Raw genomic sequence first — 13,952 nt, forward strand, 5'->3', positions numbered from 1 at the left:
TGTAGCCGGATCCTGTAAGAGCTTAATCATAGTTCCTCTCTCGGGCTGCTCTCAGAGACTGGCGTAGGAGACTTTTCGCCACGACTGCGGTCTCCCCGGACGTGATGACGGTCCCAGTCAGTGTCCACAGTCTCATCGTTCCAGATGGTGGAGGTCTCGGTGTCGCTGAAATACCCCGACTCCCCAGTGTAGTGTGTGGGAAAGAGCAGCAGGGGTTCTACAGAGAAAGCCTTCAAGTCTCTCGGTTTGAAATGAGACATGTATTCCTCCCTACAGACAGAGGGAACACTACAGTTAGCCCACAGAAAGAAGTTTACATTACAATGCCTTTATAAAAGTCATTATTAAAAGTGGAACACTTAATGATAGTGCAGAGTATAGCCACTACATTTATATCCTGTAAATGCACACTACATTTAAGTTTAACTGTTCAAGGCTGCCAACTCTAATGTTATGAGTAGAGTGACTAAATTATGACAGAATTGTAATTTTTTGGGTGAACTACCCTTTTAACTCTCCTGCCATTGACGGAAATTTCTGAATCATCAAAAATGCTGGCGGTGGCTGGCAACTTATTTCAAAATGACTGGTGGGGAACATCTACGACACTTACTTGGGGTGCTTGTTAAACATAACAGGCAGAAACTCGTCCACGGGCAGCATCTTTCTGAGAGGCTGGGCTTCCAGAAGCGTCTTTGCCCCCTGCAGTGAAAGTGCATAGCCTAGTGTCCAATAAGAGTAATCCGGGCGCACCAAGTTCTTCACTCCCTCCACCCAGCGCTCTGGATGCTTAATTTGCAATCGTTTACGCCCCACGTAACTTAAAGAGAAGAGGAGAAACGGAACAGACAAAGGAAACACAATTTCTAATTATCAATGTAAATTTTATACATTTATGAAATGTTCATTTGTGGACCTCAAGAAGACAAGTGACTACTTTGTGGAAGCTCTGATGATGGATCTACTGTATATAAACACTCAAAGCAGAATAGAGAACTGTGAAGTTATCAAAATAAAACCACAACTCACATTAAGTCCCACTGCAGGCCTGATTGTTTCACATCCTCCATGATGGTGTTGAGGCGGCTCTTGAAGTTGGTTTCAAACCTGACATCATCCTCCAGTACGAGCACCTGCTGTTGCTGGAGCTCCACCACCTGAGAGCGACACACAACGTAAAGTGACTCATTTACTGTTCACACAGCATCGAAAGTCACTTGTAACTCATACAGTATTACACTCTTGAAAAGAAAAGTTCCAAAAGAGTTTTTTTCAGTGATGCCTTAGAAAAACCACTCTTTGAAGTGAAGAACGTTTGACTACCATTTTATAACCACAAGGATCTTTTTCCACTTTGAGTGTGGAAAGAGCTAGTAAGAGCTGCGCGTGTAAACCTACCTCCCCTGATCTCAAGAGTCACGCTGGCGAATGAAGCTAGAGACTGAGGGCTTTTGTTAGAGCGCCTGTCTTTTACCCGACCGGTTACATTTGGTGCCGTGACCCGGGTGGGAGTAAGGTTTGGTGAGGTGAGTATAACAGGCTATTTTTATACATCCACACCTTTTGTTTCAATCGGAATGAATTAATTCCGATTGGTGAATCTGAACATAGTGTTAAAGTGATCGGGTTGATGTGCGCGTTTAAATGTCTCAAGCTTCAAAAATGTGACTGCAACGGAGGCAAGCTAAGAGCTGTGTGTGTAAAACGGACTCCAAAAGGGGTTCTATAGCCTTTTGCCTCCTATGTTGAAAACGCTGGTTTGAATCCCGCTCGAAGCGTGTCGAGTAGGACCTGTCACACATGTTTATGTAGCAGCATATTGTAGGGCATCATGTTTTGCTGTATACCTTTTTCCAGATGCTGTAATGACTAAGGAAGCAACCGATTTCACCCTTAGTTAGCACACGATCAGAGTAAGGATCTTTATATCCAGGAAGCATCTCAATTCCTAAAGCTCTTAGCTGAGTTGAATTCAGGGTTCTGGGAGAGAGGAGACACAAGAAACGTATTTGACTGTGGCATGTTGTGTAGTAGAAAAATACACTTTGCACTGAGAAGCAGAGATGAAGGACATACAGTATAAACATAGGGTGACCATTGACATTTTGGTTATCATATCATACTTGCCATCCACCGCATCGGTGAGGGTGACATCTATACCCAGAACCTCCAACGAGCGCAGCATACGGTCTCTGCGATCTTCCCGGCGTTTAAGATTGATCAAGTAGACCTAACAAGGGGAGAAGATAATGGTAATAGTTCCATTCTGATTGGACACATGATTGAACAGTTTTTTCAATATTCTACGTTTAGTATTTCTGTTGTCAGTATCTATACCTGATTGAATGCCATGGTGTCTTTGGGTTTGGAAGCAATGTGTAGGTAATGTGAAGTTTCCAGTTTGAAGTCAACTGAGGAAGATAAACTTCAGGTTATTTGTCTTTTAAGTGCAAAGAAACATTTGCTGGTAGAAAGAAGCTCATTGTAATTAAACGATTTAGTGATTTATTGGAGCTTGTAGATTGGATTTTGAATGATAATTGAAAGGTGTTTACATTTTTAATTTAAAGACTTTTAATCAGTGTTAGTTAATTAATTTTATGCCAAAATATTGTCAAATGTTAGTTTTTAATAATTGTTTTTCCACCCCCGTTCTGACATTTAAACTGTCAATTCAAGTCATATTTGTTTGTATATCGCTTTTTACAACATGTTGTAGCAGATTACAGGGTGAAATTCTTGCTTTCTTAGCTTTGCGGAAAATCATATTAAAAAATATATATCTACATGCCTTATAGTTGCATTTAGCAGATTAGAGCTGGTTAATAACATGGTTTATATTTTGAGCATTTGAGATATAGTATCACCTTACATGGGTATAATGCATGTGGATAAAGGTGAACATAATATATATCCAACTTTAACTTTAACTTTGCACCGAAATAAATAATCTAGAGGAGATCTGCTATATTTTGTATCTCTTTATTTGATACTGCAGATAAAGTTGGATATAATATATATTGAACTTTATATAGAGAGCTGTACTATAATAGAGTTTACATTTTGTGCAAATCACGCACCTGAGATTTGAGTTATTGTATATATACCGTATAGCGAGTATACTGTATGCAGTTGGTAAAGTAGGATGTACTATATCCAACTTCTAAATATCACTGGGCAATAAATAATAGTTTACATTTTTCAGTGATATTACAATCAAACAGTTGAGATTTGCGCAAGACTCTTATGGTTAGTTCTCAGGGTGTTTAATAAAGAATTCAATAAATTATCTTTTTGGATAGGGGATGAAGTTTTTAGCTCTGAAAGTAACACTAGCCTATGTTTTATTTTTATTTTTCCTTTTTTGAATCCTTTTAACATGCCGATTTCATAATAAAGTCAAGCTAATCTAATGACCGAAGACAACAGGGTCGGAAAGAGGAGAAAGAATGTGTGAGAGATGTCACAGAGGAGTGAAAACTCTCTCTTACCTGTGAAAACTATACGGAAAAGCATACAGTAAAGTGTCTGTGTAAGCTAGAGGATCAGGAAGGCGTAGTGGTGAATGGGTGGCCCACACCTCTGCTTCACAGTTTATTCACTCATGCATATTGTACTATGGCTGCTGTATTTAACATCACCTCACCACAAAGTCTCTCAGCTTAAAAGTTGTTTTTGCCTGTGAAGACTTTTATCAATTCTTCATATTGTTTTGTGATTCAGTGATACACACTTAGTGCCTCGGTGACCGTGTGGCTGAAGCTCTCCACCTCCTCCTCCAGAGTCTGCTTTATCTCCAAAGGCAGTGGCAGGTACCCATAATGCTCTTTGTTACATAAGAACATCTGCACTCCTGTACAGATAATAACATCTAAAAAGTCATATTCGTGATATCAATACAGATAGTTTCAAAGCAGCTTTACAGTGATAAATAATGATTCAGTGATGCAAACAGAGTTCAAGCTAGTTTTAGTCCGCTACCCCCATGCTGGTGAAACGGTGGTTGTGTGACATTGTTTGATGGAGGGGTGTTAAAGTCAAAATTTCAAATCAAATTGTAAGTTATTTGGCTTTTACTATGAATATGTTAGCCTTACTGTAAGTGTGCTCCAAAACAATGACAAAATTCGCATTTTGAAGATATAAACTTCTCACTTTCGCCAATATGGATCAATGATTTTGATGACATCACGATGCACTTTAGCTTCTCATCAAATATTTTGTCCAATCAAATGATTTCTAGAATCTAAAGCGTCCCGCCCCTCACACTATAAATTGGCAAGGCAAGGCAAGGCAAGTTTATTTATATAGCACATTTCATACACAATGGTGATTCAAAGATAGATAAATAGATAAATAAATGCTGAAGCTGCGGCTGAAATTGGTCACTTGTTCACACATTTATTATTTTCTACAGGGTGAATGGCACGTAGTGCACCATAGGGGATAGAGAACGATTCAGATAGTGTAAATATGCTTTCCATTGGGGCGAATGAAGGCTGGTTTCACATTATTGTCACGCGATTTGCGAACCACACTAGCACCCACTCAGGCCTTGTCCACACTAATAAGTTTTCATTTGAAAACGCATCTTTTTCTCAGTTTTTAGCACAAAGCTTTTTGAAAACGCTCACCAAAGTGAATTCACTTGAAAACGCAGTTTTCCCGTTGTAGTGAGGACTGTGAAAACGGAGGCATTTGAAAACGATGATGTAAGTTTAGTCATGTGACGCATATTGAACCCATAAATATTCATGTTTATACCGTTATTGTGCCTGTTATGTGCAATTCACTTTCACACAGTTGCTAAAATATGTTACTTTGCACACTGTTAATATCAGAGTCCTGCAAAGATGATAGAAATAAGACCAAACATAATGGTGAGTGAGTGTGACCTTGGCTCATCAGTGAATGGTGCGATATTTTGCCAAATAAAATGATCCTGCCAGAAGAATTGTGTGATAACTTGATTATGGTTTTTTTTTGTCTGTATAATCTCAGTGAGCTTTTATGAGGGTTTACCTTTTACAGTCTATGCGGTTTACGCATGTGCTTTCAGGTGAGTTTAGCGTTTTTTAGCGAATTTTCCGACGTTTCAGTGTGGATGAGAAGCTTTTGGAAAATGCTAATGTGGACGGAGAACGTTTTGAAATGAAAAAATCTATCCGGATAAATGTAGATGCAGCCTCGATCTGCTCCGGTCAAGAGACACGAGAAAACGAGTCGGATCTGAATTGTGCACCGAATGCTATATTTTAAAGTGACATGAGGAGAAACGGTTATAGATTAGGAGGAAACTGCGGCTCTACCGAGCTCAACGGCTCTGGTCGAGTGATATAAACTAAACACTATATGGTTATCTGGTCTTTAATAACGTTCTCAAAACGTCAGCACAAAAACATTATTTATACTCTACATTGTTCATAGAATTAGTTTTTTCTGAAACGTTTTTGTTGGTAATAGATGTCCGGAGAGCATTCAAAAGTAACGGTCCCATAATGTTTGCAAAAAAAAATAAGAAATTTAATGGGAATGTAAGCAAAACATTCTTAGTACATAGTTTTTGTTATCTGTGGAATCAGTAAACACCTCATGATATTTCAGAGGAATGAATCAATTGCTGGCAAATTATTTTCAGTCAAGTTAAATTTAAATACAAATAAACCAAAGTTAAAGCAAACATCAAGCATACTGTAGGTTGCGACTCAATGACAAATTGGTTACTCTTTAATCAGACTCACAGTAAAGTACAGTAGAATATAGTACTGTGTTGTCATAAGTACAGGTATAATGGATTTGTTACCTGCTTGTCTTGCAGAAAATGCAAAAGCCATGATATCATCCAGGGCCCAAAGATAGTACCGGTGCAGAGGGTAAAAGGCCAGGGCTGCACTAGCACTGCGCCGCAGGTCTATCAGCATTGTGGAGTGAATCATGGGAACTGGGTGGCAACCGATACGCTTCCAGTTCCGAATGGGTACATAATGTGGTGTTCGCTTATAATACCCCTGCAGAGACGAAAGAGATGCTCAACATTTTCAAGATTCACAAAAGATTCAGAGCATTCTTTTTTCTTTTCTTTTTTTTGTGAAATACACATATACATTTTGCAGAAAAGGGAGAAACAAGGAATATTCTTACTATCGTATTCTAACTTGCAGTGTATTGTTTTATCATATTACATTTTTAGTTCCTCTCCTCACTTTCTGCAGTTTACATTGATTCACCAGTAGATGCAACAAGGGAGTCATTATTAAATGGATCACTTAGATCGATGATTTGTTAAAAAATAAGGACGGTTGATTCTGCTTTCACGATGGAGCAAAAATAGACAACGTAACTGGCAACTATGTGTCGAAAATGTAAGTTACTCAATATTAACTTCTTTACTGAACTGCTGTATAAGGGCAATAGGCTTCCCATAGTGACGCAGGCCTATTTGCATTAAACTTTTCATTGAATAGGTCAGGCTGTGTTAATACCACAGTAAAATAAATGGACACAGCGACCCCCTTGATTTCAACGGAGAAAACTAAACCCCGGTTAAAGCACTCACTTCCTGATGGCTGAGCGACTGCGCAGGCTCAAACCGAGCTTGACGACCATAGACATCATCATGATATCTATGTTGACGACAGTCTGACGGTTGTAAATCTTCTAGTTGCTGTGCCAAGACAAATCTGAATCACCTAATTCCTCAAAAACGTTGTTGAAATATTTTGTCCTGTTGCTTTTATGGACTCTCTATCTATGGGCTTCTCCCTTGACTTTATGCCTCCATGTCCCCCTGATTGCCTCATAGACAGTAAAAGATTGCCTGCGAGCTTCTCCTCTTGTCTATACGGTAATGTCTCTATTGTGCGACAGAAAGTCGCGTGGTTATGACGCAATTGTTAGCCTAATTTTACAAAAACGGCTTCTACGAGGCCATAACGTAAGATACAAAGTAATGGAGCCTTTTATACATTGTCGTGTTTGTTTAGAAATACATAATGGACAAATGAAGTCTTTGGACGCCTCAGATGTAAAGATATTCGCTGTCAAAGTGACGCCAAAATGAATGGGAGTCAAGGAAATGCTAACAGCAGGTGAAGTTCTGCTACAATGGCGGCTCACGCGAGGCTTCAGTTTCCGGCTGATGGATTACCCCCTTGGTTAATACAGTGCCTGCATCATTTAAATACCAGTAAAGTTAAGTCTATATTAGTTTTATTTTGATAAATATAACACAATATAGCGTTAAGATTACATCTTACATCTTACATCTTACAAAGAGTTTTTAAATGACAATGGTACACGACTGCGCTTAATGACCACAATGGATAACTACAATCCCATGAAGTATTGCGAATGACAATCAAAATAAAAACAAGAGATAAATACAAAACTATTGATTTAAAGAGGTTGATTATGTTGTTATTGTAATATATGCACAAACATTAAGTAGTTCAAGAGCGTGTAGAGACTGGCTGTATTATGACATTCTAAGAGTTTGATGAGTGTGGATTTCATTTCTCAGATTGATGGAAATTTCATGCAAAATCATAGGTAATGTAATTGTTCCACCAGGAATTGCCCTGTTGAACATGATTATTTAAATAATAATAATAAGTTGAAATAATGCAAGCAGACAGCATTTAGGCTACAATTTATTAACAACCTCTGAGCTCACATTAGGTCTGTCTTTAAAGGTTTTGTTATCATTAAAATTCAATTCCCCTATGGAAAAAAGAAATGACAGACAGAACCCAAACGTATAAATTCAACACATAGCAAATAATAATTTGTCCAACATGTACAAATATATCTACTTTCCTGCAAAACTACAGACCAGCTTTTTTGAAGTTTGTGTTTTTTGTTTTTGTTTTTTGTTTTGTAATTCAGCACAGCGTGACGTATCGATCTATTGTGGTCACCCGCGTCTTCACGTAGTATAAAGTTCACCAAATCTGAACTTTAAAATGACTTGGAATGAAAAACTTCATTACCTCTGGTGTCATGAATATCTGGCTCAATTAGGCAATCCCTTTCAGAATGATGCATCTCCGAATCCTAAATGTACACAACTTGCTATAATCATGAACGGCGGGCCACCCCTAAACTTGGGTCACGGTTAAATTGGGTAAAGTGTTTGACAATCACCCATCTTGGTTTAAAAATAGCATAATGGGGTCCTAATGATACATGATTTACCATAGAAACTGATTGTAGATCACACTGATCTCCTGGAAGTGGAAGTCATTGTAACGAAAACTTTAGCCTGTACCTGTGAGGTCATACCACACCAAAAGTTTGAATAGAGTGTCTTTGACTCTAGCATTGGAGCGACCAGCGTCCGATTCTCAGCAATCAGATGATTCAGCACTTGTGTGTTCGTCAGCAGGTTATCACTGTCTGCAAACTAGAGGAAAAATCATGCAAACAATCACACAAACCTTTCAAAAATTATCATTCGACTCAAATTCCCTTCCCCATCCATTGAATTTTAATTGGGAAGATAAAGCACACTTTCAAGCCTGTAAAGCCTGACATATGAAATAGGCCTAATAGTGAGACAAATATATTCTTTCTTTTGTATTATTAAGTAGGCTATAATTTGAGCATATTTCATACATCAGGCTTTTATGGCTCATATAGTGTGAGAATATGGAGCTTATACTTGAGAAGGGAAAAATACACAAACTGAAAAGAAATATGCAATTTGGTGCAGTTACTGATTTTTTATATGGCTAAAGGGTAAGATGAAATTCTGAAAGCTAACAATAAAATGCATATTTCTCAGTATCTTCCAATTATATGACTTATATTAAATGATTAGTTTGGTCGCACTTTAGATTAGGGTCCAATTCTCACTATTTACTAACTATTAGCTACAATTTTCGTCTCAATAAACTCCTAATTACTGCTTATAAATAGTTAGAAAGGTAGTTGTTACATTTAGGTATTAGGATTAAGTATTTAGAATATGGTCATGCATAATAAGGCATTAATATGTGCTTCATAAGTACTAATAAACAGCAATATCCTAGTAATATGCATGCATTCTAGATAATAGTGAAAATTAATATCAAATAATATCATATTTGATACTCAGATTTTATCATGGATCACAACTATTCCGTATAGAATTTAGTAAATTTGTCTAAAAATACAAAAAACATTATCGAAATAAAATATAGTTCATTCATTTAACTGAAAAAAACCCAGTTATTTTTGACCATTACGCGGGCATCACCAGAGGGTTAATAGTAGTTAAATATGATAATACAGACAGTTGTGATGCACATACAGTGGGGGAAATAATTATTTGATCCCTGCTGATTTTGTAAGTTTGCCGACTTACAAAGAAATGAAGGGTCTATAATTTTTTATGGTAGGTTTATTTTAACGGATAGAGACAGATTATCAACCCCAAAATAAAAACACACTAAAAAAAGTTTATAAATTGATTTGCATTTCAGTGAGTGAAATAAGTATTTGATCCCCAAGCAAAACATGCCTTAGTACTTGGTGGAGAAACCTTTGTTGGCAAGCACAGAGGTAAGACGTTTCTTGTAGTTGGTCACCAGGTTTACACACATCTCAGGAGGGATTTTGGCCCATTCCTCTTTACAGATACTCTCAAAATCCTTAAAGTATCTTGGCTGTCACTTTGCAAATCGAAGTTTCAGCTCCGTCCACAGATTTTCTATAGGATTAAGGTCTGGAGACTGGCTAGGCCACTCCAAGACTTTAATGTGGGTCCTCTTGAGCCACTCCTTTGTTCCCTTGGCGGTATGTTTTGGGTCATTGTCATGCTGGAAGACACATCTTCAGTGTTCTGGCTGAAGGAAGGAGGTTCTCATACAAAATTTTACGGTACATGGGCCACGTTCATCAGCCCCTCGATACGGTGAAGTCGTCCTGTACCCTTAGCAGAGACAAAAGCCCAAAAGCATGATGTTTCCGTGCTTGACTGTAGGGATGGTGTTCTTGGGGTCAGAGTCAGCATATCTCTTCCTCCAAACACGGTGAGTTGAGCTGATGCCAAAGAGCTCAATTTTGGTCTCATCTGACCACAGCACTTTCTTCCAAGCCTTCTCTGAATCATTAGATGTTCGTTGGCAAACTTCAGATGGGCTTGAACATGTGCCTTCTTGAGCAGGGGGACCTTGCGGGCGCTTCAGGATTTCAATCCATTGCGGCGTAATGTGTTACCAATGGTTTGCTTGGTGACTGTGGTCCCAACGGCCTTGAGATCATTAAAAAGCAGTTTTGGGCTGATCCCTCACCTTTCTCATGATCATCCGTACCTCATGAGGCCAGATCTTGCATGGAGCTCCAGAACGATTGATTTTTCATTTAGTATTTCTAACATTTCTGAATAATCACACCAACAGTTGTCTCCTTCTCTCCAAGCTTCTCGCTGATGGTCTTGTAGCCCATTCCAGCCGTGTGCAGGTCTACAATCTGGTCCCTGATGTTTGACAGCTCTTTGGTTTTGCCCATGGTGGTGGAGAGTTTGGAATGGAAGAAACAGATTCTGTGGACAGTTTTCCACTGACATTAGGAGTACTTTCTTAAAGTGGCAGGACTAATTTATGTTCCACATGGGCACATAACCAATCTGCTGGTTGCTTTGGGATCAAATACTTATTTCACTCTATCAAATGCTAATCAATTTACAACCTTTATATAATGTGTTTTTCTGGATTTTTTGGTTGATATTCTGTCTCAATCTGTTAAAATAAACCTACCATAAAAATTATAGACCCTTCATTTTTTTACTGAACTTACAAAATCAGCAGGGGATCAAATCATTATTTCCCCCATAGAGACACCAGAAGCTGAGCTAAGATCAGCACAGAAGAAGAGGTCATCTCACCAGAATATAGTCTGCCCACTGTGCCCTGGCTGATGTGAGCGCAGCCTGCCTCAGCTTCATCACATGCGTGAACCGAGACTCCGACCAGTGTTTGGGGCCCAGCTCATCCACATAATAACTGTAAATCAATGTAAATCAACCAGATTCAAATGCATGTTTGAGCTGTTTTATCTTAAAGCAACTTGCACTGAGATATCTTAAAATATGTCAGTGCCATTGTTTTGTCTCAAGATGTACACCAGTAATGTTTTTTTTTTCTAAGGCAAGTTTATTAAAGCTATACTTAAATGCCCTAATTGAACCAAGGCCTAATCCTGGCTTAATCTAAACCCTGTCTGTGAAACCGGGCCGTTAATGAAATGTGCATGTGTTTTCACCTCTTTTCCTCCTCCATGGTCTGGAGTTGTACTGAATGATACAAAAGCTCTACTCCAGAGAGCCATTCATGCAGCATTGCAGTGGTGTTGTCAATATTGTGATCGGTAGCAGCCCTGACAAACAGAAAGTCCATATTAAGACCAGAATTATACCATTTAGCCCATGCTGCAGTTTTTGGTAACACGTTGAGGTGACATATTTACATGTTACTGCATGTACTTACCTTAGTCATAACAGTAAATTATACATAATTACAAGTAACTAACCCTAACCATAACTCTATACTAAATACATGTTGTAATTTAATATTACTCAGTACTTATTTGAGTAAATACATTGTAACTACGTCACCTTATAACGTCGTCTTGCCATACAAAACTAATGTTCAAGATTTGTTTAAAAGAAATGAATACTTTCAATTCAGCAAAGACATTGATCATTAAATTGATCAAAAGTAACCGTAAAGACATTTATTACGTTACAGAAAATTTCAATTTTACACAATACACAATTAATAAGTCATGTCAACATGTTTTTACATTACTTCAACAAGATTCCTCTAAGTTTTTAAATTCAGTTTAATGTAAGTTGAAATGAAGGTAGCAAGTTTTTGTTTCGTTTTTTAAGTGAAGGATCATGTGACAGGAGTAATTATGCTGAAAAATCACAGGAATAAATTACATTTAAGAATATATTTAAGTATAAAATGATTATTGAGAGACTTCATTCAAAAACATTTAAAAAATCTTACTGGCTCCAAACTTTTGAATAGTAATATTCTTTTGTCCATTATTGTCTGTTGGTTTTATAATAATTATGTAATAAAATATAATATAAACAGTAATTAATTAATTAATTAATAATATTACTACCAATAATACTTTTATGTCTTTATTTGATTGGATTTTTAAATCATAATAATAATTTATAAATATTTATATATATATAATCAAATTATATATAATCAAATTCAAATAAATTATTATTATTATTAATATAAAAATAATACAATAAGAACCAAGACGACATTATTTTTGGTCACATTTTTGCGGTTTTCGGAGTGCAAACTGCCTCCACTTTCTCCTTCATTTCTCCATTTACTCATCTGCATTCTTTCACTTCACTGTGATTCTTGTCATATTTACTTTTCAAACTTTCCCGGATATTTCAGACTAAGGTGTAATTAAAAGCCCAGTGCTCACTTCAATGTCTGGTCAAATACAAAACCACTGACATATGTATTATATATCTGTGTGATAATTGTACCACATTATGGTAACTTTCAGCAATAAGACATTAAACTAATGTAATGAATTAAAGCACTTTCATGTAAACTCACATTTGAATCTGCACAATAGATCAGTTTGCGGATTCAAATGTGTTTACATGAAAGTGTTTTAATTCAATAAATTAGTTTAAGGCCATGTGATGATCTGTTAAGATTTTTAAATATAATAATGAGGGATGATATAAGTGTTACCATGATACATCCATTCCTAACCTTAATCTGATATGCCTTCCTATTAAAATACAAATCATTTTTCATAGAAATAAAGCTCACAAATTCTTTGGAAAAATAAAATTTGAAAAGCATTTGAAACATGAAACAAAAATGAGTTACCATATAGAGATGCGGTCCTTGGGATAATCCAGTCTCTCAATACATCCCAGAAAATAAGAAAGACTGTGTTCAGCGTTACGGGCCAAAACCGCAATGACTACTTTGGGTTTGAGTAGATATGTCTCTTGCAGAACAGGCTTCAGGTCAATGAGTGTATGAACAAAGCAGGGCCATGTCTGTAACAGTAACAGTCCAAACAGAAGCTTCCCAGATGCTCTTAGGTCCGCCATAGTGTCTGAATGTGCAGAAGCATGCCGTACTATAGGATACCAGTGAGAGAGGTGAAGACGCACTGACTGGGGAGGTTTGAGTGTGCTCAGCCTATATACGCAAGTGCGCTCATTTGAGTGTAAAAGAATAGCATTCACTTAGGTGCAAATTAATTAATAAATAAAGGCACGCACAAAAAAAAAAGAAAAAAATTTGTAGTGTACCCTAATCATTTTCATTCCTAATCATTCCATATATTCAATGAGCATGTGTTATAAGACAAAATTCATTAAATTCACAAAAAATGTATAAAAATTATTTGAAGAGGATGTTTATATTAAAGGGCTGGATTAACCACATGGGCTGGTTGAAAAATAATGCAAATTATTAATACAACTTGATTCAATATAATATGATGGTCACATCTTAGATTAGGGCCCAATTCTCACTATTAACTAGCTTTAAACCTCATAAATTATTAATTACTGCTTATTAATAGTTAGTTAATCCTGTTATTGGGTGATTAAAGGATGTAGAATATGGTCGTGCAGAATAAGGCATTACTAATATGTGCTTTATAAGTACTAATAAACAGCCAATATCCTAGTGATATGCATGCTAATATAAGCAACATTAATAGTGAGAATTGGACTGCACAATTTAAAGTTGCATTTATGAGAACTGGCCAGCAGATGGAGAAAGTGACACATGTCTTTAAAATTATGCTCCTGATTGGAATATCATACGACATTATTCTTAGAATTGTGCATGTATTCTGTCTTAAGTGATCCGATTTTCTTCATCTATGGAAAACCTACAGTATGACATGCTTCTTTTGCTAAAATGTGTAGCAAACACATTACACTGCGTGAGATACTG

At 37.0% G+C, this 13,952-nt stretch overlaps 1 protein-coding gene across 1 annotated transcript; it reads right to left on the minus strand.

Moving 5' to 3' along the window:
- Nucleotides 1-26: 26 nt before the first annotated feature.
- On the minus strand, nt 27-13,093 carry colgalt2a (collagen beta(1-O)galactosyltransferase 2a). Its single transcript, XM_077204839.1, has 12 exons — nt 12,864-13,093; nt 11,242-11,355; nt 10,865-10,982; nt 8,267-8,401; nt 5,804-6,008; nt 3,734-3,853; nt 2,338-2,411; nt 2,124-2,230; nt 1,848-1,980; nt 1,030-1,157; nt 614-820; nt 27-270 (listed from the first exon to the last, which is right to left on the minus strand). The coding sequence occupies exons 1-12, from the start codon at nt 13,091-13,093 to the stop codon at nt 27-29; spliced, it is 1,815 nt and encodes a 604-aa protein (XP_077060954.1).
- Between the last annotated feature and the right edge of the window lie 859 nt (nt 13,094-13,952).

This window comes from Siphateles boraxobius, unplaced genomic scaffold (assembly GCF_051911475.1).
Source record: "Siphateles boraxobius isolate OS27281-9 unplaced genomic scaffold, OSU_SipBor_1 1, whole genome shotgun sequence".
NCBI classification, from domain to species: Eukaryota; Metazoa; Chordata; class Actinopteri; order Cypriniformes; family Leuciscidae; genus Siphateles; species Siphateles boraxobius.